Here is a 27,155-nt window from a genome sequence, read left to right as displayed (position 1 = left end):
TATTTCTTAATTAAACATAGCTGTCATACAGTATAAAGATCCTACTCTTAAAATTCCACAATTGATCATCTGGTCAATATATTGCCTATACTTAAGAGTAGAAAATAAATGATGTGTAATAACCACCCAAGAGCCAGTTTGGTGCAGTGATTAAGACATCAGGCTAGAATCTGGGAGACTATATGTTCAGCAGGCCAGTGGGCTGTCACTTCCTCTCAGTCCTAGGAGGAAACCACTTCTGAAAACCTTGCCAAGGAAACTGCAGGGACCTATCCGAGCTGTCTCCAAAAATTGGACCAAATTGAATGGAAGAAAAAAAAAAGCTACCTTATTACAAAGGGATTTTATCTCATAGATCAATTTTCTCCCGTCAGTATGTCATGACTTTAATTTCCAAATTTCCAGCTTTCATCCATATTGGCTGGGATTTTAAGGAGTATTCCTCTGAACTCATCTGAAGAGCATTTGGTTGGTGAAAATGTCATTAGACAACTGTAGTTTGAATCAAAATGTTTCTGTTCCATACCTGTACCCCGAAACCAAATTGGACAGGGGGAGGGGAGATGCTACCTAGGGAATGATATCCTGCAGCTGCATAATGAGCAGAGAAAGAAATTCTGAAAGGAACCTCCCTAACTTATCAAGTGGTAAAGAGATGGTGGGAGATTTCTACTTACAGATCTGCAAAATTTTGTTAATATAGCCTTACAATAAAATAAAGTTACCGTATTTTTCAGAGTATAAGACGCATCTTTTTCCCCCCAAAAAGAAGGTGAAAATCTGGGTGCGTCTTATATCCGAATGTAGCCCCATCCAGCTTCTCAAACAGAGATATCAGAGGCCGAAAAAAGCATCAGAAAGGAAGCTTGAGAAAAGAAGCCCCCAAACAGAGCTTCAGAGGCTTTTTTTCTGAAGCTGTTTCGGAGGCTTTCAGAGGCAGGAAAAAAAGTTTTTTCTGAAATAGAGTTTCAGAAGTTTCAGAGGCAGAAAAAAAGCAAAAAAAAAAAGCAAGGCACAGAGCTCACAACCAAGGCACCTGTTGCTAAAATTCACCTCTGGGAACAGGAGGTATTCCGGGAGGCTGATCCACCTGCCAATCAGCTTTTTTCTTATTTTCCTCTCCAAAAACTAAGGTGTGTCTTATACTCCAGTATGTCTTATACACTGAAAAATACGGTAGTTCATCTGGTCATGTTTTCTGTCTGGTCTATCAGGGATGTATGACAGACATCACAATGCTGCAACATTGTGAAGCATGTTAAGTTTGCATTCAGAGGACGGAAGTGAAGACCATGGATTTCTCAAACCTCCAGTAACACAAAATTTATTGCAGCTTTGACTCAGTAGTCTTATTCACGCGATATATTTAGTGATTTAGGGGAGAAGAGTGGGGTTACTTTGACTCTGCTAGTAAAGGTGTTGATCCCAATTATGATTTTTTTTGTGCGGGGGGCAAACTTATAGTTTTTGTGGAAGCTGGGAAGATGAATGATCCTGGATGGGACTGTGTCATTAGTCAGAGATGCTGCCATCACATAGTAAATAAACTCACTAGGAGAGTAGTTGTTTTGCTCAACCATCTCGTGCAAATATGACAATAAGCTCACAAGTTGCATCAACTTCTTTTGTAGTTTTAAGTCAGCCACAAATAACTTGAAATATTTTAGATAGAAAAAATTAAATAGTTAGCATATAATGAATCCATTTGTCCCTTATTAGTGTAGAATTCAAGACAGAATCAAGTTTTCTATTAAAAAAAAAGGGAACTAGGTCTCAGATAGATATTTATTCCATGTCAGTCTTTTACAAGTAGTCCTTGACTTATGACTATTGGTTTAACAATGGATGAATGTTCCGACAGCCTTAGCAATTTATGACCTGTAGCCACAATTACGATTATCATACCAACCCCATAGTCACATAATCACCATTTGGATGCTTGGTAACCTGGCTGCCTTTACAATTGGTTGTAGGGTGACGTAATTGTGATTTGGGAACTTTTTTTTGCTGATTTCTGCAAAAAAGGCCAATGGATGAACCAGATTTGCTTAATACCACATGATTTGCTTAGCAGTTTCAGTCATTTGCTTAAAAATCACTATAAAATTATTGTAAAATTGGGTCCAGCTCAACTCATGACCACCATGAGTTACAATGGAAACTCTGTTCTTAATTGTGGTTGTAAGTCAAGGATTACCTGTATAACAATTATACCTGATATAGTACAATTGAGTTTCCATATTGTGTTTAATTATATCATATGATAATATCTTGGTGACTTTATTTAGTGTACTGCTATATTGTTGAACTGAATGCATCTAAAGATCAGCTAGTCTGTGCCATGTGTACTTGTCTACATTTAACATATGTATGAATATGTGCTGGGCATACATTTTTATTGTACAGGATATTTATTAGTCCAGACTAATAAATTCCAGAAAATTGGCATTTTCATGTGAACATTTTGTAATGTGTTCTGAATGAAAGAACACAATTGTAAGAAATTTTCTTTCATAAATCTTGCTTTTCATATTTTACTTTGTCAATGAAGAGCTCACAATAAGCTTTTGAAGAGTTCTCCAAAACACAGTTTAGAAGCACTGAAGTATCCCAGTTAATAGAGTAAAGAGAAACATAAAATTCAATAATGTAAATGATAATGATGGAAGAATGTTAAAAGATTCAAGTTCAGCACTGTCACAGGAGATCCACAATTCTACCTGGTATTTAATAATTGTATCTTAGGATGCCTCAAGACTGTGAACTAAATCCTTTTCAATCTTGAAAAGAGGGAAAAAATTGGAAGATTTTAGATACCCTAGACAAGTTTACAATGTAAATGACTAATTTCCTCTCAACAGTCTTTGACTTTGATTATTACATTCTAAATATGTACTGTGATTAACCAGAGACTAGACCAACCTTTTTTTGGCCATGCCCCACCGAAGCATCTCTAAAATCCTGATGCCCCCCCCCCCGGTGACATATAATTATTACTATTCAAAAAGTGAACTCCTACTCATGCGGAAGGAAGCCTAAAAGGCCATTAACTTGGTTTAAACAAGGTTCCAATTGCCCCCATTAAAAATCAAATTGCCCCCCTGTTGGGTATGGGTTCCACATTGGGAACCACTGGAATAGACAGTATAACTTGTTATTAAATCACCTAAAATTTTAATCGTTCCCTAAATGTTATTAAAGTAGAGGTACTGTGTTATTTAATTGTTATTGTTTGCAAGTCGCTCCTATTGTGTCAACTATATAATATCCTTCAGCACTGTAAATGGATCACAGATGTAGGCATATTTTCCGTTAAAAATGATTTGCAAGTAGCATTAAATAACATGTAAATCTTTTCCTTAAGAAAAAGGACAAGTTTGAAAAGCACTGAATTCTGATATATTCTCCCTATCAGTAGAGAAGTAATTCAATCTCATGTGTCCTTTTGGGACATTAATTACATGCATTCCTTTACTAAAGATTGGAGGAAAGATATATTCATGTGTAATGCCCTATGTAGTCAAGTCAGTATCCTACTAGAGGCAGTTCTTGAGTTACAATCATTCATTTAGTGCCTGTTTGTTACAACAGCACTGAAAAAAGTGACTTATGACCATTTTTCACATTTACAATCATTGCAGCATCCCCATGGTTGATCAAAATTCAGAAACTTAGTAATTGGCTCATATTTTTGCAGTATTGGTTGCAGTATTCCAGGATCCTGTGATCACCTTTTTCAACCTTCTGACAATCCAAAAAAGTCAGATTCACTTTAAGAACCTGCTACTAGTTTAACAACTGTAGTGATTCACTTTAACAACTGTGGAAGAAACATCATAAAATATGTAAAAACTCACTTAAAAACTGTCTCACTTGGGCTCAATTATGGTACTACATTGAGGACCTCTTGTATAATATTTTCCGATTCTAGATTAGCTTTTATCTGAAGATTTAATTTTCAGTTTAATAATGAATTCATAGTTAATAATTCATTATTAAATTAAATTAATAGGGAAGTGGTGGTTCAGTGGCTAAGATGCTGAATTTGTCAATCAGAAGGTCGGCAGTTCAGCGGTTTGAATCCCTAGTGCCATGTAGCGTACTGAGCTCCTGTTACTTGTCCCAGGCTTCTGCCAACCTAGCAGTTCGAAAGCACGTAAAAAATGCAAGTAAAAAAATAGGGACCACCTTTGATGGGAAGGTAACAGCGTTCCGTGCGCCTTTGGCATTTAATCATGCTGGCCCCATGACCACGGAGACGTCTTCGGACAGCGCTGGCTCTTCAGCTTTGAAACGGAGATAAGCACCATCCTATAAAGATGGTGCGAGGGGAAACTTCACCTTCACCTTAATTAATAATTATGCTAAACAAGGGTCCAATCTTCTTCTGGCATAAACCAGTCTGGTGTAGTGATTAAGATGTTGAAGGGACCCAAGAGACCTGGGTTCAAGTTCAACCTCAGTCATACTCTAGCTGAAACCCACATTTACTGGGTTAGTTTGTGAAAAGTGGGATAGAGCACTATATATACCACCTGAGTTCCTGGAGGTAAAGTCGGATATCTTCAATTCTGAAATAGTTACAATTTGCTGAAGTGATGTAGGGTTTCCTGCCTAGGCAGGGGGTTGGACTAGAAGACCTCCAAGGTCCCTTCCAACTCTGTTATTCTGTTATTCTGCTGTGTGGATTCCTATTAAGAGACATGGAAACACAAGAATCAAAACTAGTTTAAGGCACATGGTTATTGCAGTTCTGTAAGATAATTGCAAAAGAAAGTCAAATGGATTGTTTTGGTCTATAGCAGTATTTTTCAACGTTGTCAACTTTAAGAGGTTGCTAGGGAATTCTAAGAGTTGAACTTGATGTATTTTAAAAGGTGCTTAAAGAAGATTGACAAATACTGGCCTATTGAATATATCTCATTATCCTGTACATCCACACAGTTGATCGTTTGTATCATGGATCGCAGCTTATGAGCTTTTACCCATTTTGAGTTTCAGAAGGACATGGACATTTGCTTTCCTTATGGATATGAAGCAGCTTAAATGCTATTCAGAGTAGTTGGCAGTTATAAATGTGTCCAGATGCCTGCAAACATTAGATACAAAATTGACAAGATTGATGGGACTCCTTGTCACATCAGTCTATTGCTGAGGTGCCAGGTTTAAACCGATAGAAGAAGGTCCGTCATATGTTCTAGTTTGAAAGAAAAACACAAATTTTTATTTCTCAGTCAGTGTACTATTTTTCAGATAGAATGGCTTAAAATTTAATATTTAGGGAAAACAATATGCATCTTCTCTGAAAAAAAACTGGTAGTTTATATTTCATCATTTACATTGCATTTATTCTCAGATTTGCAAAATATATACATAAAAGAAGAATAAATGAACTGAGACAGAAAGGAAGACTGAGATTTACTGAAGTGTAGGTCTATAAAAATAAATTTAAGTTTCCTTTATCTCCTCCAGATTCCATTCTTTGCCTCTTGTCTCTCTTGTTCTCTCTCTCTCTCTCTCTCTCTCTCTCTCTCTCTCTCTCTCTCTCTCTCTCTGTGTGTGTGTGTGTGTGTGTGTGTGTGTCTGTCTGTCTGTCTGTCTGTCTGTCTGTGTAAAAAAGCAAATATGTCTGTGATTGGGTGATTGAAGCTGTACCCCTTTTGGCAGCAATGCACATAACTATTTGACACTCATCCTGCCCAGATATCCCTTCCGTCTATCTCAAAAAGAATAATGAGATAGACACATATGTATGTCTAATATATATGTCTAGGTGTCTTTTTTTCTTGCTTTAAGAGAATTAAGCACTGTAGCAATTGTCCTCCCCCAGTTACTGTCTATAAGTGATTTTAGAATGAACGACTGTTTGAACAATGAATTGCTTTCTTACACATAAATAAATCTGGGGAGTTAATTGAAGACTTAGTTCTATTTCCTATGTGTGTTTCATATTATCAAAAGAAATCACACTTTGATGCAGCCATAACTGCTTACCCAGCTGTAGGTAAATTATGGCATTAATTTTCTGAATGTATTTCTGAACATTTTTAATAATTTCCATGAGGCAGCTTGCAATTAAAAAGATCCTAGGTGAATAATGAAAGTAATTGAAATAGTACTTGTACTCTCAGAGCAGAAAAGCTATTATAATCTCAATAATACCTGATTTGTCATAATGTTCTTCTTTCCTTTTCTAAAATAAATTTCAATGTTATATTTACTTAATAGGCTACCAGTACCTGACTTGATATATACAAATAGCATGTAACAAATCAACCTCCTACTGACAAACCATTGTTTAAAGTTCCATACTTAAGGCAAATCTAAGACAAAAAATAATCATAGACATAGATTTCACAGTATGATTTGTAAAGTAATTTTGAACTTTCCTTTAAGAAATAGGAATGAAAGAAAAAAGAAGTCTGTGGTGATTTATTAGTGCATGACAAAATTATAGCATTCAAAATTATTATGATTGGTTTTGGAATGTTTGCTATGAAATATTGATGAATTATTTGATAATCATTCCTTTTAGACTTCATGCTTTATTTGTTATGAATTATTACTGGTACCAGAATATTAGTAAGACTTTTTGGTGGTGGAAGAAACACTTTTGATTTAAAGGTATCTATAGGATGGGTTATGACTGTGAAAGTTGGACCATAAGAAAGGCTGAGCGCCAAATAATTGAGGCCTTCGAACTATGGTGCTGGAGAAGATTCCTGCAAGTCCCTTGGACTGCAAGGCGATCAAACCGGTCAGTCCTAGAGGAGATCAACCCTGACTGCTCTTTAGAAGGCCAGATCCTGAAGATGAAACTCAAATACTTTGGCCACCTAATGAGAAGGAAGGACTCACTGGAGAAGAGCCTAATGCTGGGAAAGATGGAGGGCAAAAGAAGAAGGGGATGGCAGAGAATGAGGTGGCTGGATGGAATCACTGAAGCAGTAGGTGTGAGCTTAAATGGACTCCAGAGGATGTAGAGGACAGGAAGGCCTGGAGGAACATTGTCCATGGGGTTGCGATGAGTCGGACACGACTTTGCAACTAACAACAACAACAATGGGATGGGTTAAATAATGTTTTTCTTCACAACTTGTTTTAATATGGTGGGGATAAACTACTGGCTTCTTTCTTTCCACTGAATTTTATCTCTTTGTAGTCGTTACCTTATTTATTAAATTTATATGCTACCCATCTCCTTGTTCAAAGTCATTAGATCCTGCAAGAAACAATTTCATGTATTAAATATTAAATATTTGGAAACCCAAGACACCACTTATATTGTAGGGTATTTGGAGCACAATTTATCCTATGATAAAGCAGTGAGATAAATTATTGTTAGGAGGCTACATATGAAGAGAATGCTGACAAAAAGAATGTAAAGTAAAGAAAAAAAACTGTTGGGAGTCTCCCACTACTGGGAGATTAAATGTCTGAGGTGAGAAAGAAACCCTTTTCCATAATGGTTCCAGTATAGTGGAACAGATTATGGGGAGATTAAGGTTCCCCTGACTGTTGTCTTTCTGGAAGTAAGTTAAAACTTTTAACTAGATAATCTTAAGTGGTTAAAATTGCAAACAATTTAAGAGCCATGGTGGCACAGTGGCTAGAATGCAGTATTGCAGGCTGATTCTGCTGACTGCCAGGAGTTCGATTCTCACCACTCAAGGTTGACTCAGCCTTCTATCCTTCTGAGGTCAGTAAAATGAGGAGCCAGATTGTTGGGGATATATGCTGACTCTGTAAACTGCTTAGAGAGGGCTGTAAAGCATTGTGAAGCAGTATATAAGTCTTAAGTGCCATTTAGCCTAATTTAATATTATTTAAATACTTCTGACGTATTTGAATGATGAGGTTCATGATGATTAGGTTATCTTTGTAAACTGCAAACAGTTGCTTGACTATTGATTTATTATTCCTAATAAATAAGTGAATGCTGAACTAACAATGAACTGTTTTATGAATTGGTGTTAAACATAAACCTATTTTGATTATGTGAAATTATTTCTTCACAACAAATTGACCACAATAAAACATCCTGATTCATAGAAACTGTTATCATTGAATTACCTTCTTTTCTTGGGAAAAATGCAGTTGGGATTGTTATTTTTTAGAGCCCTGGGTAATTTTATTTTTGCTTGTTTATTATTAAAATAAACATATAAAAACTTAGAAAATCCATGGAATAACTACTAGCAGCTCATGACGAAGGGAAAAAAATTGAATTTTCAGCTTTAGAGCAACTTCAAATATTGTATTCTTTCGGCATTAAGCCATTGCAGGGACTGATATACTAGCAGTCTAACTGCAGAACAATTTCTTAATCTGGTAACTGTTATTCGGAAACAGTGTGAAAAAGCAGTTCTTGAAAAACATCACTTATTTTATTAAGGTATTATCATGCTGATCTTAAATCTGGGTGTCTTTTTAGCAGAATAAGAACTGAATATATGGAGCAATAAAACCCTCAGTCTTCTGCTTTTCAATAAAATTTCATCTAATAAAAGAGATTTTATGTAAATCAGATATTTGATATAATGGAAATGCTGTCACTATAAATCTGAGTGTTCACAGAATCAACTTCAGTAAAAATGTCAATGAATTGCTTTGGCACTTTAGAGAACAGTAAGAAGTAGTTGCCTAGAAAAGTCTGTTAGGCTACTGGAATAGGTTTCCTTGCTCTTAAATTGTGCATTTTAGAGTGACAATCATTGCTGATTAAATTGTTTCTAATGTGGTATAAATTTATATTTTTTTAAACTGCTGAACCATCACTTAGTTCAACAGGATAGAGCTAAAAAATAAGAAGTAGAAAGAAAGATCAGTGCTTTGCATGTACTTGTAGGACAGTTTGTGCAAGGATGGTATTCATTTACTTTCCCTACTGGTTCGCAGATGTGAACTTCTCTGCATTGCCCAGCCTTCCGCGTATGAACTTTGCTCTCGCGCGCACCTTCTGTGCATGCACTTGGCCTAAAAAACATGCCTAAATAGGACGGCATAGAGCTGAGACGGGTAGGCGGGCCCACCTGCAATTTCCGTTACCAGTTCACCTGAACCGATCCGAACCAGCTGAATACCAACTGAGTTTGTGTTAGAATTTATAAAAAAGGTTTTTCCCTCCCTTGCATCTATGAGACATTACATAAGCAGGGTATAGTAACATCTTTGGATTTAATTGGATTTTTCCTATTAAAATAAATCACATTTGAAGGAACAGCCTTAATATAGATCATTTTTATGATCAAGCCAATAAATGTACAATTTCAATTTCCCCCCTTCATCTTAGGCTCCTGTCATTAAGACATATCCTTTTATTCTGTTATTGAGATAATTTAGACTGAATAATAATGAATTGCCCAAGGTCACCTAAGAAGCTTTATGGTTGGATGAAACTTGAAGTCAGTCTTTATAGGCCTAGTCAAATGCTGCTTTCTTAATGCTTTGACTTCGTAAGAGGGAGAAAAGAAGATAGAAGACTTTCTCCTAAGTGTTCCTACTAAAATTTAATTTATCGAGGCAATATATAGATGGATACCATTTGTAAAAAAAATAATTCAAATCTCATTACAAACAGAGCAACATGATAGTCTGCATCAAATCCATAGGTAAAGGTAAAGGTTCCCCTCGCACATATGTGCTAGTCATTCCTGACTCTAGGGGGCGGTGCTCATCTCTGTTTCAAAGCCGAAGAACCAGCACTGTCCGAAGACGTCTCCATGGTCATGTGGCTGGCATGACTAAACGTCAAAGGTGCACGGAACGCTGTTACCTTCCCAGCAAAGGTGGTCCCTATTTTTCTACTTGCATTTTTTATGTGCTTTCGAACTGCTAGGTTGGCAGAAGCTGGGACAAGTAACGGGAGCTCACCCCATTATGTGGCACTAGGGATTTGAACCGCTGAACTGCCGACCTTTTGATCGACAAGCTCAGCATCTTAGCCACTGAACCACCACGTCCCTATCAAATCCATAGAAAAGGACAAATGATTGTGAAGTGTTGACCTTTTTGTTTATCTCTGGTCAGTAAATAAATATAAAGAAAGAGAATTCCTCAATGGATATGCACTTTTAAGGAAGAAGAAAATATCCTATACTTATAAAATAAAAAATAATAACAATGAAAAAACAAAGAAAATGAATAATAATGAAAGACAATCCAGTTTTACTATGATTTTACCCAAACCAAAAAATCATCTAAGAAAAGTCATGAGAACTTTTCTCTAGCAGTAATATTGGTTTTTTTGCGGAGTTGATAGGTGGCGTGGGTTAATTTGAAGTTAATTTTACTTTTGGTGACTGCGTGGATGAATCCTTGCAGTTTATTGCTAAATTTTTGGAAGTGGTTTGCCATTACCTTTATCCTGGGGTTGAAAGAAAGTGACTGGCTTAAGGTCACTCAGTTGGCTTTGTGCGTAACGTGGGACTAGAACTTAAACGCTCCCAGTTGTTATCCTGATTTCTTAACTACCATACCAAATTGGCTCTGTAATATTGTAACATTAAAATGCATTTATTTGTTTAAAACATTTATATAGCCACCTATCTTATAACAAACAATGGCCTTCTCCCAATCAAAAATGATTCATTTCTTTGCAATATTACCTTTTACAATAGACAATTAAATTGTCTTTATTGTTAGAATGCATTTGTTATTGTTCCTTTTCATTAGTGTACAAACTAAAAAAAATTCTGATATAATAGGTTTAATACTTTGGCTTTGAACACTCATAAAATAATAATTGGATATGTACAATAGTTTTGTTTAAAAAGAATGAAAACATTAGTGCTCCTTCTATTCATGCTTAGATGTTAATCTTTGCATCAGGCAGTAACAGGAAACTAGAATGTCTTTAAAATAATACACAGCAGTTGAACCTTGTACAATTAAAAATCTTATACTGCTTGGCAGCAGATCCAGGCTTGGCGCTGAATGCATACTTATCAGAATGCAGTAAATACTTCTGGTTTTACTCAGAAATCACATGTTTTCAAAACGATATTTCATTCACACATTCAGTAATTGTTGTTTAGCTCCTGGTGATACTGCAATATTAAAGAAAATAATCATTGTAAATTAATTTTAGCATTGGATCAAACTAAGACTGCAACGCTGAGTGTTCTTAGTAAACAATGGACATTTGAATATATAATCTGATATTCTTCTGGATAAATGCGCATTTTATTGCAATGGATATTTATTACAGTTCAACCAATTCATTCAGTTCTTAAATTAATGTAATGCTACAGTTAGATGATGGTTGTAATTGGTAATTGTTATATAATTTGCTTCATATTGTACTGAGGTTTATATTATTGGGTGTAACTGCACAATAGATACAAATAATACTATATCTACTCTAGGGTATCAGTGTGATATAAGCCAGTACTGTCTTCAGTGAAGTTTTAATTTCATCCAATTCATAAACCCCACATCCACCTCATTTTCCATGGAACAATCATATAAGAGTCCAAAGAAAAAAATATGAATTATTCCTGCATTTAGGATTACACTAATCTGTAAATGAAAGTAAGTTCCTGCTATGTTGCTTTGGAGGAACTTGTACAAAAACACACACACATTTTTTTTAAAACTCAGAATCATGCAGTGTCATCAGAAATGGCATACTGAAGGACTAAAACGCAAAACAGTACAAATGCTCAGGCCATAGGAAAGAATATAGATTTCAGAATAAGTAGAATACAGAACAATAGAATACAGAAAAATTCTCTTGCCTCCTTGCATTTTCCTCGAAACCACATATACACACCAACAATGAATCATCCAGGCTACAGAAATATTGGCCAAATGGGTTAATTTTTTAAAAACATTAAATAAAACCCCTGCGAATGTCATAATCCTCCTGCCATATAATCCCACCAGTTTAAAACCACAGTAGAGTAAAAAGAGCCAATGCTTGCCACTATATAACTGACAAGGGGTGTGTGTGTGTGTGTGTACAACTCACAAAACAAAGGTCCAGTTGAAGTGCTCAAAATATCCTGGAAAACTTTTGAAGTGATGCTGATTGAAACAGAAAGATTGGTTTTGCTCTGAGTTTAAAACAAAACTCCTGGAATCCTATATTCTTTTCTTTTTCTGAACATTCAAAACAGCCATTTCTACCTCAGAATTATTTTTTTTATGGGGGAGACGGCACTTATAGTACATTTATTTAGAGGACTGAAATGTATAAAAGGAGAGGGGAAAAAATCATTCTATCTATTTAACACTCAGAATAAATGAATCAATCTAATTTATCCCAGAATTTCCTTTCCCTCCCTCCTATGTTCAGTTGTATCCAGTTCTCAGAGACTGCCTGGACAAATCGAAAAAAGAGAATATTCATAGCTCAGGATTAAACTATGGGCTTGGTGGTATACTTGCAGACATTTCATTACCAAGCTAGGTAATATTATCAGAGATAACACCACAAAACTCAGAGACCACCAACGATGCCACAGTCCCTGTAGTTTTATTGGCAGGGTTTTCAGAAATGGTTTGCCATTGCCTTCTTCCAGGGGCAGAGAGATCATCCAGCTGGCTTTGAGACTAAGGTGGAATTAAAACTCATGATCCTCCAGTTTCTAACCTGAGTCCTTAACCAAATACACCAAACTAGAATTTCCTTAGCAAGCTACTAAAAGAGACCAGTCAAATTTTCAACCAAAGTAAGTATATGTGTAAGAATGAAGAACTCAAGTCTAAACATAACTGGTATGCTGAACATTTGCTGAGAAAGGACAAATTTCTAATCTTTCTGAACGTTGCTATCTCTTATTTTTATATGAGATGATCCACATTACCATATTTAGTTATGCACATGCATGCATGCACTTTCCAGTGTGGTACATTTTTATTAAATATTGAAAATGCTCCTTTTTCATTGAGAGCGTTTTCATGAAACAGAAACATTTGTGAAATGGCCTTAATGTTAATTTTAATCATATTAAATTTATATGGTAGTTTTCTGTCTTCCTTGCGCATCGGGTTTAAACCTTTCCTCATTTGGAAGTCAGCAGAAATTTATAATACACATGATAAGATGTTTTGATTTGAATTTAATTCCAAGCTGTAGTATTATGAATATATACTGCATGACAACATCATTTTAAGATTTTGTGTGGGCTGTTCATTCATCCACCAAAAACATAGGCCATTCTAGTAATATTAATATTCTTGCTTTGATATTCAGCCATGCAAGACACAGTCTTCGGGGTTTGTAAGCATGGCAGCAAAAGAAAATCAGGACATGGTGAAACAAAAACAGTTTTCTAAGTCAGTTGCAGGAAAATAATAGTGTTTGCTATTCAGCACTGACAAAACAGTACTCATTGAAATAGTTTGCTTCTAAAAGAATAACTTGAGTTATCTGGTAGTTTTATAGGCTGTCACAGCAATACTGCATGATTCTGAAGAACTAATAACCTACTTAAAGAAACATTTAAAGCATGAGTATTGGCTTTAAAGACCAATAACTTTTCAGGCTCCAGAAATTTTAGTCCATCACAAAATACGATAATGACACAATTTTATGAGATTTGTTTCTCTCTGCATTTTCTCCAAATGGCAGGTTCTGTTTGGGTTGATGGCTATTGATACATTTTTCCAAGAGTGACAGAAACATAGGAAGTGTTTCAGAGGTGGGTTTCAGCAGGTTCTGACCAGTTCTAGAGAACCGGTAGCGGAAATTTTGAGTAGTTCGGAGAACCGGTAAATACCACCTCTGACTGGCCCCTGATGCCTCCATCTATTCTCTACCTCCTGAGTCCCAGCTGATCGGGAGAATATGGGGATTTTGCAGTAACCTACCCCTAGAGTGGAGTGGGAATGGAGATTTTACAGTATCCTTCCCCTGCCATGCCCACCAAGCCACACCCACCAAGCCATGCCATGCCACGCCCACCAAGCCACACCCACAGAACCAATAGTAAAAAATTTTGAAACCCACCACTGAAATGTTTCTGAAATGTATTTGCTTGATCAATGACGATGGACAATGCGAAGATCATGTAATTAACCATTTATTAACAACAGCTGTGCTAACTGCCACAGCTATAACTGAAACTGCTTGGAACTCTGCCTGACAGCTCTTATCTAGCCAGCTGTCAGGCGGCTTAACCAATCAACGAACAGAACGTTATTTTAACCAATCAAGGAACAGAATGTTACTTCCTACTTCAGCAGACTTAATACATTGCTCCCCTTTCCACCTGGATGGCGCATGTGTAGTCCTGGAGGTATGCCGGTCGGCGCCGGCTTCTGTTCAAACGTCTTAACCTTGCCTCACTCACAGATTCTTGTGAGGAATTACTTTCCCCAGCAGTTCTAATAACTACAGGTACGTTACTGCTTTCGACCTGTGTTTCAATTTCTCCCTCGGGGTTTGTTTTTTTAATTTTTTTATAATGTCTTCCCATGTTCCTGAATGTACAGATTGTGGGGCCATTAATGTCATTGCAGTATCAAACATTTCAGTACTGCAGAAACTTAGGAAATAAGCGCGTTTGCGCTCAGGCGTCAGCTTTGTATAATCATTTGCAATTAAGAAACATTCAAAACGTGCCAAATAAGCCTCCCACGTCTCTGCACTGGGATTGAAAGGAGGAAAGGTCTGTGCAGACGCCATTTCCTCTTCTTCTTCTTCTTCTTCTTTTTTTTTTTTCCTAACTGACTCACGTTTTGCTTCTTCAGTTTAAATCTCTCTTTTTTCCTTATTACTATGACCGGTAGATCGACCAGTTGATCCTCGTTGCTAGTTGAAATGTATTGGCTTGATCAATGACGATGGACAATGCAAAGATCATGTAATTAACTGTTTATTAACAACAGCTGTGCTAACTGTCACATCTATAACTGAAACTGCTTGGAACTCTGCCTGACAGCTCTTATCTAGCCAGCTGTCAGGCAGCTTAACCAATCAATGAACAGAACGTTACTTTAACCAATCAATGAACAGAATGTTACTTCCTACTTCAGCAGACTTAATACATTGCACCTTCTATTTTATATGTGTATAGAAATATGTATATAATACATGTATATATTAGATAGATAGATAGATGATAGATAGATAGATAGATAGATAGATAGATAGATAGATATACAAGGGACATGGTGGCTCAGTGGCTAAGATGCTGAGCTTGTCGATCAGATGGTCAGCTGTTTGAATCCCTAGCGCCGCATAACGGAGTGAGCTCCCATTACTTGTCCCTAAGCTTCTGCCAACTTAGCAGTTCAAAACTACGTAAAAAAAATGCAAGTAGAAAAATAGGGACCACTTTGGTGGGAAGGTAACAGCGCTCCGTGCACCTTCGGCATTTAGTCATGCCGGCCACATGACCTGGAGACATCTTCGGACAGCGCTGGCTCTTTGGTTTAGAAATGGAGATGAGCACCACCCCCTAGAGCCGGAAACGACTACCACACATGTGCAGGGGAACCTTTACCTTTATACATATACATACACATACACACATGCATGCATACACACACACACATGCATATAATAATGTATATCTTTACCTTAGCTTTAATGCAAGAGAAGTGGTGGTATAAAAGTTATGTTGGTCTGTCTAACTTAATAATATCCTAAATTTGCCACTCTTTGTTGCAAGAATCTTCCTAAGACTTATATAACAGACTTATATAACAACTACCAATAATTAAATAGGTATGTGAACATACCTAGACTAAGAAATAAGTCTAGTTCATATAACACACTGAGCTATAAAAATATCTGTTTGGTATTATCTAGTGAATTGTGTAAGCTCAACAAGTAGCAGTTTATTTCTAAAAGCAGACCATGGCTCAATACAATGTCTTAATTCTTTTCTGTGAATCGAAGTGATAGGATGTGAAAAAGAAATATAGAGACAAAGGCTGTTAAACATTGCAATCTCAACATAGGTGCTAAAATTTGGTTTGCAATGGTATCTGTGTGACTGAGTTCATAGAATCCATTCAGCTGTTTTCATTTTAATATATTATCTGATTCTAGGTGATTGAGTGATCTGGCATCTTCAAGCTAGTTTGATAGATTTAATTGAAATGGCAAGACTAATAAAATAAGTTGCTACAAAAAGATTTATTGTATTGTATTTTCCCCATATAATGTATTTGCTTTCTTTCTCTTAACTTTTAACAGAATGAAATGGACCTTCTGTACATCTGACATGCGAGGTTTTTTTGGGTTTTTTTTTTAAAAGCATGGATGTCCAAAATTCTGAAATTTCAAAATATGTTGTTGCTATAAAAGATTTCTGTTCCTTGCTTTTACCTTATATACACACTTTATGTCATCAATCAACACAGAATTTGAAATGTAAAACTTTACATCATGACTGTTGGGTTATTACGATGCAAACCTTTCAAGAATACACTTCAAAAGAACCTTGATTCTGAAAATCTATCTCTGCTAGAGATTGCTTTTACTCATGTGAATTTGACACATACTAAGGAGGCACACTGAAACAAGATTCATGATCATACTGCAACTATAGATGAAATAAATAGCAGCCTGCTTCACTTCTCAGTTAACCTAAGGTAAATGAATTTCAATTGTTGTATCACAATGGGACTAAATTAGTTTAAAATTAAGTATTTGGACTTAAATGGGTTGTTGATCAGGCTAAATTGTTTAACTGTTGAAGCAGAGAGATAAATAACAATTGGCATCTTTAAAACAAGAGGCAAGCGTTGTAATATTTTAGGTCAGTGATGGCAAACCTTTTCGGCACCGAGTGCCGAGAAGGGGGCATGCACGCTCGTCAGGGCCACAACCCGGAATAAAGCTGCCAAGGGCACATGTGCGTGCCTGAAAATGAACATCCGGTTTCCGGCGCACACATGTGCGCCAGCTATTTAATCTTCCAAGTTTCTGGTGCGCATGCACACGCGACGATCAGTTTGCCAATGCGCATGCTCATGCAGGAAAATGAACGACCAGTTCTTCCAGGTTTCGGAACTGCCGCAGGCAAAGAGGCCAGCTGATCGTTGTGCGCACATGCGTGCCAGAAACCCAGAAGAGGAATGGCCGATGCTGCATGTGCCAGGTGACACGGGTCCACATGCCACTTCAGGCATGCGTGCCATAGGTTCACAGTTTTAGGTCACCTATAACATAACATGAATACTGGGAAATGTGAATGAAAGATTGACTGTATAAAAATTACAATTTGTATAGCAGGAGTCAGGATGAGGAATGGATGCTCACTTTGACTCTGGAGTGATTTCTTACACCATTTCCCTTTCCATGTCAAACAAGATTTTGCACAGGATAAATCATGTTTAAGAACTTGTCATGACCAGAAGACTGTTCCCATAATGGAATGTGAGAATGACCTTGGAAGGTGGAGGAGACATGCTCCCTAAGGAACAATCAGATAAAAAGAAGAGAAGCCCACAACTGAATAAAGGGCAGAGGAAGATACTTTTCCACTCTAAATAATCAGCTGGTAAAAAGAGCTGACTGGAGATTTATGTTTTCTGATTTGCAGGATTCTGATTGATTGATTGATTGATTGATTGATTTTTAAATTCATATACCGCCCTACTCCCGAAGGACTCAGGGCGGTGAACAGCCAAGAGATAAAATACACATAATACAAACATAATAATGTAGCCTTATAATAAAGTAGAATTAGTTCATCTTGTTGGATTTCTTGCTTGGTTTATTTGAGAGGTTGACAGAATCCTGGCAGATTCCCCCCACTTTCTCTCGAGCTGCTATCCTCATTAAGCCCCAGTTCCAAATGTTCCTTGAAAAGGGCATGATAGTGGCATGAAAGAAGTAGAGTGGTTCATTTAAATGTTTTTAAGCCAAATGTGTATACTCAGCCTTTTATTTTATTTTGTCAAATCTTTCAGAAAAGATTATTCTAAAGCTTTGCTTATTTTTTAGAGTTATAATTTTGGGGCACTGCAGTAGTTGAAAAGAGGGGCAAAGAGTCATGTGTAGTTTGCAGATTATCATCTCCCAGTATTGTAGTGTGTTAAAATATAATTCCAGCATGCTAAAAATAAAGGAGGTTTTCTTGTTTTGTGTCCTAAAGTTCAATAGTGTATGTAATTTAAAGATTAAAATTAGGATTTGTTTCATTTGAGTCTTGGATTCTGGCAGCAGTTCTTTCTTGAAAGTTTCAAGGTTGATGTTGGTGAAGACCAGGATTGTTTCAGTTGAACTAATGGACTTTCTCTGGCAATCTTAATTACAATTCATGACAGATCAGGACAGAAATGGATTGGTTTTGTTTAATTTGAGAAAACTGCTTATGTGAACCATGATTGTGTTAGTGCACACAAATCTAAAGTTAATGGTAGAAGAATGAAAGGTATAGTTTGTAGGGTGGAGTAGCAAGAAATTGGGTCTACATCAGGAGTGAAATCCACCAGGTTCTGACAGGTTCTGGAGAACCGGTAGCGGAAATTTTGAGTAGTTTGGAGAACTGGCAAATACCACCTCCGGCTGGTTCTAGAGTGGGGTGGGAATGGAGATTTTGCAATATCCTTCCCCCAGGAGTGGGGACGGAATGGGAATTTTGCAGTATCCTTCCCCTGCCATCCCGCCAAACCACAACACGCCCACCAAGCCACGCCCACCAAGCCACGCCCACAGAACCAGTAGTAAAAAAAATTGAATTTCACCACTGCTCTACATCTGTGAGGAATTGGACCTACAACAGCATTGAACCAATAAGATGACCTCTCTTGACTAGAGGTTTATGTATTTTTTTAACAGTTTGTAATCTTTTTTTCTGGTTTTCTTCTCAAAATGGTCTTTATTTTTGAGATTTTTATTTGTATCAATATCTGGGCATTAATTAGTGATTTTGTTAGAATTGTGCATAATTATGTTTGTTCTTCCCCTCAGTTCTATCATTCTGAGTATACCACATAATGAAAAATGCATGACTGAACAGCTATTGGTTTTTATGTTCTTTCTAGTCCTTTTTAATAGCAGAGTTGTTCAGGAACAGAAGTGATATGGGGCATGCGAACAAGTGTGCAGTTAGGTCTCATGAATTTTAATATATTCTTTTTTAGCATATTGCTCTGCTGTGATAAAGGGTTCCAAAGTTTTTCAGGCATAACATACACCATTTCTAAAACTAATTATGATGATGCTTTGAACTTAAACAGGTATACTGCTGTGAAAGTAAATGGAATGGGCAGCTATTCCTTAATATTCGCAATGACATAGCTAATGGCAGCTCAAGCGTAGCCATCAAAGTTCACCATCTTTTGCTCCTGAAGTGTTTTCTATGCCACAACTTCAGCTAGTATTATACATCTACAAAGTGCGCTCTGGTTAAATCCTGTTTTGGCCTCAGTGGATTTTGACTTAGAGCAGCACAAGAAAGATCAATTTTTAATTTAACTTGGATGTGCAAATGGACATAACTAAAACCTAACAAAGTGTTGTGTGGAAGATGTGAAATTGAGAATTGGTGGTGGTGTTAATTCACCTTCCTCTTTCCCCCTGCTTCCCCTCTCCTCAGCTTCTCTTTCCAAATTACTTTTTAAAGCTACTTTCCCGCTACTATTTCAGAGTTTGATTCTTCGAGAAGCTAACAGGATAATTGGTAGCAGACAAGGAAGTGATTGAATTCTCTCTTCTCCATAACATTTCTTTCTTCCAAATTGACCCAAAGCCACTTACTCACAAGACAAAGTTGCCACTGGATTTTTGTTACAAATATAGTTTTTAGTTCAAGGAGTATATGTTTGTGATTAATTCCCCCATAGTGCTAAGCCACATTTTGTTTAGTTTTGGTTTAGGGTTATATAATCATGGCTTCTTTAAGTGTATTGAATATCAGGGTCAGAAGCAGGATGTTACTAATGAACACAATATGATAAAATGTTTAGGGTATGTTCAAGGCCATTTCTGAGTAGCTACAAGAGACAGCCTATTCAGTCATGTTTTTCTGGCAAGCTACACTTTTCAAATATCTCTTTTTTTCTGGTAGGTTTTATATAACGAAGGAACCTGAAAAGTTGACTTTGGTCATTTTCTGAGAGTATACTATTTTAAAATTGTGTCTTCTATCAAATTGAGTTTGTTTCTTCCCTTTAACTATATTTAGCAAATACAGTTGGAACAAGCAACTCGATTGCTATGTGATATGGTTATTAAATGAAAAATTACATTGCTGCAACTATGCTATAATTTTACTTCAGTTTTCCTTTTCTTTACAGTACAGGCTCAAATTTTGGGCTCAATTTTGGGCTCAAAGAATTGAGTGAGCCCAAAAGGCAGAGGAAGTTTCCAGAACTTAACTCACAAGGGAGCTGCATAAAAAGGCAAATATTTTATCCCTTTTCCTCATCCCTTGCCCCTTGGAATGCCCACCCTAGAGCTGGGATAATTAGCAGGAAGAGAAGTCATGCATGCATTTATATTCATTGGAGAGAAAGGGATTACAAGAGAATAAGCAGGCACACAAAGGAACAATACACATTGAAAGAAATGCATTAGCATCAGTTGTTTGCCTACTGCACTGATGGCTGGAGCCAGGAGCTGCTTAGGAGGCAAGCAAAAGCCTTTAGTGTGAAACTGAGCAGGGCCTTGTCAATTTCAGGTAGCACTATTAGCTGGTTAAAACTGGTCACTGCTGAACTTGATAATGTTCAGCAATTATCATATTTAAGGGACCCACTGGGGAAAAAAGTTGCCCAGGATGAGATTGCTTCTTAAAGCAATGCTGGGACTGGAAGAAAAAATGGGTCAGGCACAGGACAACAGGAACTAACTGACTGTAATGCAGACATTTAGTATTTTCACTGGTGAATATTCCACATAGGGGTTCTTTTGTTAAAAAATAATCTCATATTATATTGAGTCATTAATTATACTGCAGAATCATGTATACATTTTTGCTTTTGGAAATGGCATTAGAATTGATATATCAGTTTTGTTAGCTGATGGCAATATAAATATTCCATTTCACTATTGTAAATGAAAGATAATGATCTCAACATTGTATCCAATATTTTTTTTAATGGATTACACATGGTGACAAAAAAAATCTTGATTTTAGCAGACGGGAGATGCATAAAATCTCATTCAAGCATAAAATGCTTTTTGCATATATTAAGTTGTAAACTTGGTATTTTCAAAGCACAAACTTAAAAGGAATTACATCCAAACTTCAAATCAACATTTGTACATGGTTTTTTAGAGTAGCCAGCAACAACACTGTCACCCATACTTGTTTTTGGTTGCATTAAGAAGCCAAGTTCATTTCCAAGAATACCCTATTCCAATCTGAGTTCAAAGAATTATGGATGATTAAAGTATCCACTCCCATTGATGACTATTTACATTTACACAATGGTCTAAATTTGTATGAATTTATGGATGATGCAACAGTTTGAAACATGCATTTAAAGTAATGGCATCAACCTTTTTAGTTACTGCTAGATAACTTAAAGCAGTGTTTTCCAGCCTTAGCCATTTCCAGATGTGTGGACTTCCATTCCCAGAATTCTCATCAATGACCATATTGGCTATGGAATTCTGGGAATGAAAGGTTGGGAAATATTGCCTTTTGGGGGAGAAAAACAGAAAATGAAGCTTTTGAATCTATATGCAAATGAACCATTAGTTTTATGAGCTAGTTATTATTTGTTTAAAACCACGTAGAGTTTGTTTTGTTTTCTTGGTGGTGTTCATTTGAATTTTAGATATCTGTTAACAAAGGATAGTACTGGCTGAGACTGTGCAACATCTGGAAATGTTCTGGCCAGGGGCAAAATAGAGTTTGTACCAAGCAGCAGATGCTATTTAAAGAATAGATACTTTTCTTCCACTCTTTTTGCAGCTTTGTGCAAAAGATAGAAAATGTTTCAATATTATATTACATATGCACTCAAGCAAATATATCAATTCCAAATATGCCAATCAATCCAGAGAACCTAGAGACCCTTACTAGGGAAAAAAATGACTCTGAGATAGATCTAAAATCCATATAGTAAAAACTGATCTAATTATTCACTATCCAACTACTCTCAATAGTAAAGCTAAAAGTGAAGGAAATATGTAGCAATACAATGTGTTCAGTGAAAAGATCCATTGCATTTTTCTAAATGAATAAAACTTTTCGTTAAACTTATTTTATAGTTGGATTACAATTTAATTTACAGCAGTTTTAACATTCTGCAAAAATGTGAATGGGAAAGGAGAGGTAATGACATTCCACTGCATGAAAACTCAGTTTCCTTCATTTAGTTTGGCATTCATTTTTGTTCCATTGGAGATGGTGGTCACTGAGTCACTGCCACTAATGAAAACTTTCTCTTTAATCTGCACCTTGAAACATTTCAAACTTTAGAATGTATGTGCAGTTTACAGCAGTAAAAACAGAGAAATGAAAAGGCATGTAAACATAACAGTAGCAAAGTAATGGAACAGTAGAATAAGCAATGAAAAAGACAAAAATGAGAAACACAACAATGTGAGAGTAAAAGATGGGCAGGTAGGGTAGAGAAGCAGAAAGCGAGGTGGGAGGTGGAGTTTGCTATCAGTCTAGTGTGTACCCCCTTCTTGGTTCTTCAGACTAACTACCAAAGCCAGGTCTTCAGGCTCTTATGGAAAGATAGGAGGATGAAGGCAGATCTCATCTTAAGTAAGATGTTCTAAAAGGCAGGTGCTATGGATACTGTTATTCCTGATATAGATAGATAGAACCTGCAACATTAGCTTATTAGTCTCATCTATGTCACTTAAAGGTACATGTATGTATATATGTGTATGTGTATATGTATATGTATATGTATGTGTACCGTGTTTCCCCGAAAAATAAGATCCTGTCTTATATTTTTTTGAACCCTGAAATAAGCGCTTGGCCTTATTGCCATGCGCTCAAAAGCCCGATTAGGCTTATTATCAGGGATGTCTTATTTTGGGGAAAACAGGGTATATGTATATGTATGTATATATATTCTTAAATTACCTTTTGGAGGTTGTATCACAATTTCCCTTAGTATTTAGGGGAAACAGTACAAAAGTATGAAAGCTATTGCTTAACGCATTGTAAGCTGCCCTGAGTCTCCAGAGAAGGGCGGCATATAAATCAAAATTAAAAAAAAAACAGTACAAAAGATAAATCAGATTAAATTGTGATCTATAGTAGATACGCTAGTCCAGGTGTGCCCAACTGCCTCATGTTAAGAAATAATTCTGGTAGCTCACAATCCAAAATAATAAAAACAGGATAAGTACAATTTTTTAAAAAATATTATAGCATAGAATGTAAAATACAAAAGAATGGATGTATATAAAAGCAATGTAAAAATTTTCAAATATGTAAAATTTTATTTTATTTATATAAAGTGGTCCTGCATAGCTATTCTATGTTCAAGAAACTTTAGTAAGAATGCAATTTTCAGGACTTGTATTCTAACCAAAGGAATTCCTTGCAAGATTCTTGAAGAGTCAGTCAAATATGTTGAATGGCTAAAAAGCAGATTAGGGAATAATATACAATTATTATATTAGTAATGTCAGGTTCCAGCCATTGATTCCCATTCAACCTGTCGCCTAATGATATATTAGTGGGACTTTTTTTTTTTTTTTTTTTTGGAAACTTTGCAATAAATCTTGATTGAATGCTAATTTTGAATAGCATTCAAAATTACTGAACCAATGCAGTTGCCACTATTGGGAAATTATATTAAATTAAAATATAAATTGTCCTTGTGCTTTTACATCCATCCATTCTCTTCAGTTTAAATCTTCAATTAACTGTAGTTCTCCATTTTGTCCAAACCAAGAATGACCTTAGACCTGGGTTGTTCTGAATTGGGGAACCATTACTTCGCATTAAGAAAGAAGTAAGAAAGGGAGACACAGAGACAGAATCCATAAAGATTTTAACATAATAGTTAGAAGAGTTAGTTAGTTAGTTAGTTAGTTAGTTAGTTAGTTAGTTAGTTAGTTAGTTATTTCCATGGGAATTTGTAATTGAATATTTCAGGACACAATTTAGAATCATCTGCTTGTTTGATGTGACTCATTGTGGCAAGTTTGCTTTGAGAATAAACTTTACTTACACATGTCTTGCCTTTGATGTGAGTTGGTTGGTCTGTAAAGATAGCCAGAGCTTTTCTTGCTCTGAAGAGGTAGATATGGATATAAAACACAATTGTCACAGTAAGGCAATATTTGGAGTAGTTGAGAGTCTATCTGAAATGAAAAACAACTAGGACAATAATGGGAGATTCAAGAGAATAATTACTGGGAATGATCTAGACTGAACTGTAGGGATCCTGCCAATTGAACCTACAGATAGGAATCTCAAAAAATTGCAAACAGCTTCTTAGCTTCCTGCTCTAGACCTGCCTGCCAAAGTAACAGATAACTCCAAACAAGTTCATCCGGGGCTCATTAATTTCCATTCAGAAGAAATCCCTGCTGACTCCATTCACATGGACTTAAGAAAGTCTTCAAGGTTTGGAAGCCACTGTCTACCATTGTTTCATAAGAAACAATAGTAGACAGTGCGAACAATCAACCAATAGAACAGCTTGCCTTTGGAAGTTGTGGGAGCTTTATCACTGGAGGCTTTCAAGAAGAGATTGGACTGGCATTTGTCAGAAATGGTGTAGGTCTCCTGCTTGGGAGGATGGGGAGATTGGACTAGATGACTTACAAGGTTTCTTCCAACTCTGTAGATCAGGAATGATGAGCACCTCTCCTGAATATCCAATAGCAGCTTAGTCCAATGTGCTTTCCTGCTACCAAGGCCTTTTCATTGGTTTTTCTTTTTCTCCTTTACAAATGTTCACCTGAAAGGCCATGAAGGGAACTGTGCCTCTTTTGTAGCATAAGAACTAGGTTAATGTCTTTCTCTAGTAAAACGGGCTCAATTCACTTTGGATATTTGGATAAAACTATTTTTACTTATTTTTTTTAATGGGAAAAATATATTAACATAGGTCTTAACTGTGTATCTTACTTGGTATAAAAACTCTGTAATTTGCGAATTCCATGGAAATTCTTGAACAAAGATTAAAGATTAAAATGAGCAAATGAAGCACTGAGCAAGCATATCCTTTCATACTAAAGCTTTTCTTCTAAGGCTCTGTTTGGAGGCCTGGAGGCAGGGCCAATGGCTTTCTGTGCTCCTAATAGTAGCTGTCTTTTTTTAGTTTTCCATAGAACTTCTGTCAGGGGCATTTTTAAAAGACAATATCTTTCTAGCAGCAGCTATTCTTTACCTACAAGGTGCCTCAGAACCAGGGAACTCGCAGGTTGCAGTATTTGAAGAAGATAATTATAGCAGTTCGAAATGGGGGAGAGAAGGCTTCAACTGGCCTATTAACAGTGAGTGGCAATACTATCTGCCTGAGATGCTGAATGGTAATACAGATAGTCCTTGACTTACAATAGTTCCTTTAGTGCCCATTCAAAATTACAATGGCACTGAAAAAGGATGATCTGATCTTGGCAACTGATTTATATTTATGATGGTTGCAGAGTCCTGGGGTTATATCCTCACTTTTTGCAAATTTCTTACAAGCAAAGTCAGTGGGGAAGCCAGTTTCACTTAACAATTGTGTTACTAACTTAACAAATGCAATGATTCACTTAACAAGAAAGGTCTTAAAATCGGGCAAAATTCATTTAACAAATGTTTTGGTTAGTAACAGAAATTTTGGGCTCAATTATGGTTGTAAATCAAGGACTACCTGTATTAGAATTATTTTTCATACTTAAAAAAAAAGTATAGGAATTAACATGACACCCTGCCCACAGTACCAAGTAATATTTCTGTATAAGACTTATTCTTATATATATATGTAAAAATCCACAAATGTATAAGTCCATGAATGCAATACAGATAGTCCTCAATTTACAACCACAATTGAGCCCAAAATTTATGTTGTTAAGTGAGAAATTTGTTAAGTGAGCTTTGCCCCATTTTATGACTTTTCTTGCCACATTGTTAAGTGAATCACTGCGGTTGTTAAATTAGTAACACAATTGTTAAATGAATCTGGTTTCCCCATTGACTTTGCTTGTCAGAAAGTTGCAGAAGGTGATCATGTAACCCCAGGACACTTTTTTTTTTTTGCTTTAATTTATATGCCGCCCTTCTCCGGAGACTCAGGGCAGCTTACAATGCGTTAAGCAATAGCCTTCATACTTTTGTATATTTATACAAAGTCAGCTTATTACCCCCACAAACTGGGTCCTCATTTTACCTACCTTTGAAAGGATGGAAGGCTGAGTCAACCTTGGCCTGGTGGGATTTGAACTTGCAGTAATTGCAAGCAGCAGATGTTAATAGCAATGCATTAGTCCACTGTGCTACCAAGGTTCTTGGTGCTAAAACACTGCGATAGTCATACATGTGAGTCAGTTTTCAAGCACATGAATGTGAATCACGTGACCATGGGGATGCTACAATGGTCATAAGTGTGAAAAATGGTTATACATCACTGTTTTAAGTGCCATTGTAACTTTGGACAGTCACTAAATGAACTGTTGTATGTCGAGGATTACCTGTATATTATTTAAGCACATGTACCCCAGTTAAATTATTGGAAAAGAAGCAGCTAAATGCACTTTTAGTTTTCCTTCATTGTAAAAGGATTTAAACAAACTTGAAACGGTCTTTTCAGTGTTTGAAGTAGAAGATGAATGATTAGGAAATCCTGGACCTTAAATTCTGCCTAATGCACGTTTTGCTTGTTGTTGTAGGTGTGGTTACAAAAATACGGCTATCTTCCATCCTCTGACTCCAGAATGTCCGTGTTGCGCACTGCAGAGACAATGAAATCTGCTATAGCTGCCATGCAGCAGTTCTATGGCATTAACATGACAGGAAAAGTGGACAGGAACACAATTGAGTAAGTAAATTTTATTGCGATGCCCTTCCTTTTTGGAATTCCTGAAATCTATGTGGAAAATTAGAAGCATTGCAGTGGCTGGCTATCTAAATCCTATCTCGAAATCTTAGCTGAACAGTCTGGGACTTAGAATATTCCTTTCTTTTCATCATGTCAGGCGGTGGGGTGGGGTGGGGAGAAGAAATGTAAGGCACAATGAAAGCCTCGATAAAAGTCAATTTCTACAAGAAAGGGGGCAAAAAAAGAAGTATGAAAAATGGATTTGAACAGTCATGACATTTTTATCCTGATATGAG

The 27,155-nt window shown here is 36.4% G+C and overlaps 1 protein-coding gene across 3 annotated transcripts in view; it reads left to right on the top strand.

The window, feature by feature from the left end:
• The window catches only part of MMP16 (matrix metallopeptidase 16), a 154,073-nt gene that overhangs the window by 34,337 nt on the left and 92,581 nt on the right, over positions 1–27,155 (top strand). For 2 of the 3 annotated variants that reach the window (XM_034422389.3, XM_034422388.3), the window contains exon 2: positions 26,711–26,859. In XM_034422389.3, the coding sequence (XP_034278280.1) occupies positions 26,711–26,859 (149 nt within the window). Of the gene's footprint in view, positions 1–14,165; positions 14,345–16,150; positions 16,549–26,710; positions 26,860–27,155 lie in introns of those variants that run through there. The other variant, XM_087890779.1, reaches the window with a different exon arrangement.

The sequence above is a fragment of the Pantherophis guttatus genome, chromosome 3, assembly GCF_059756535.1.
Source record: "Pantherophis guttatus breed Tessera chromosome 3, ASM5975653v1, whole genome shotgun sequence".
Lineage (NCBI taxonomy): Eukaryota > Metazoa > Chordata > Lepidosauria > Squamata > Colubridae > Pantherophis > Pantherophis guttatus.
The sequence above is the reverse complement of the archived record's forward strand: the minus strand, read 5'-3'. Positions and strand labels throughout refer to the sequence as shown.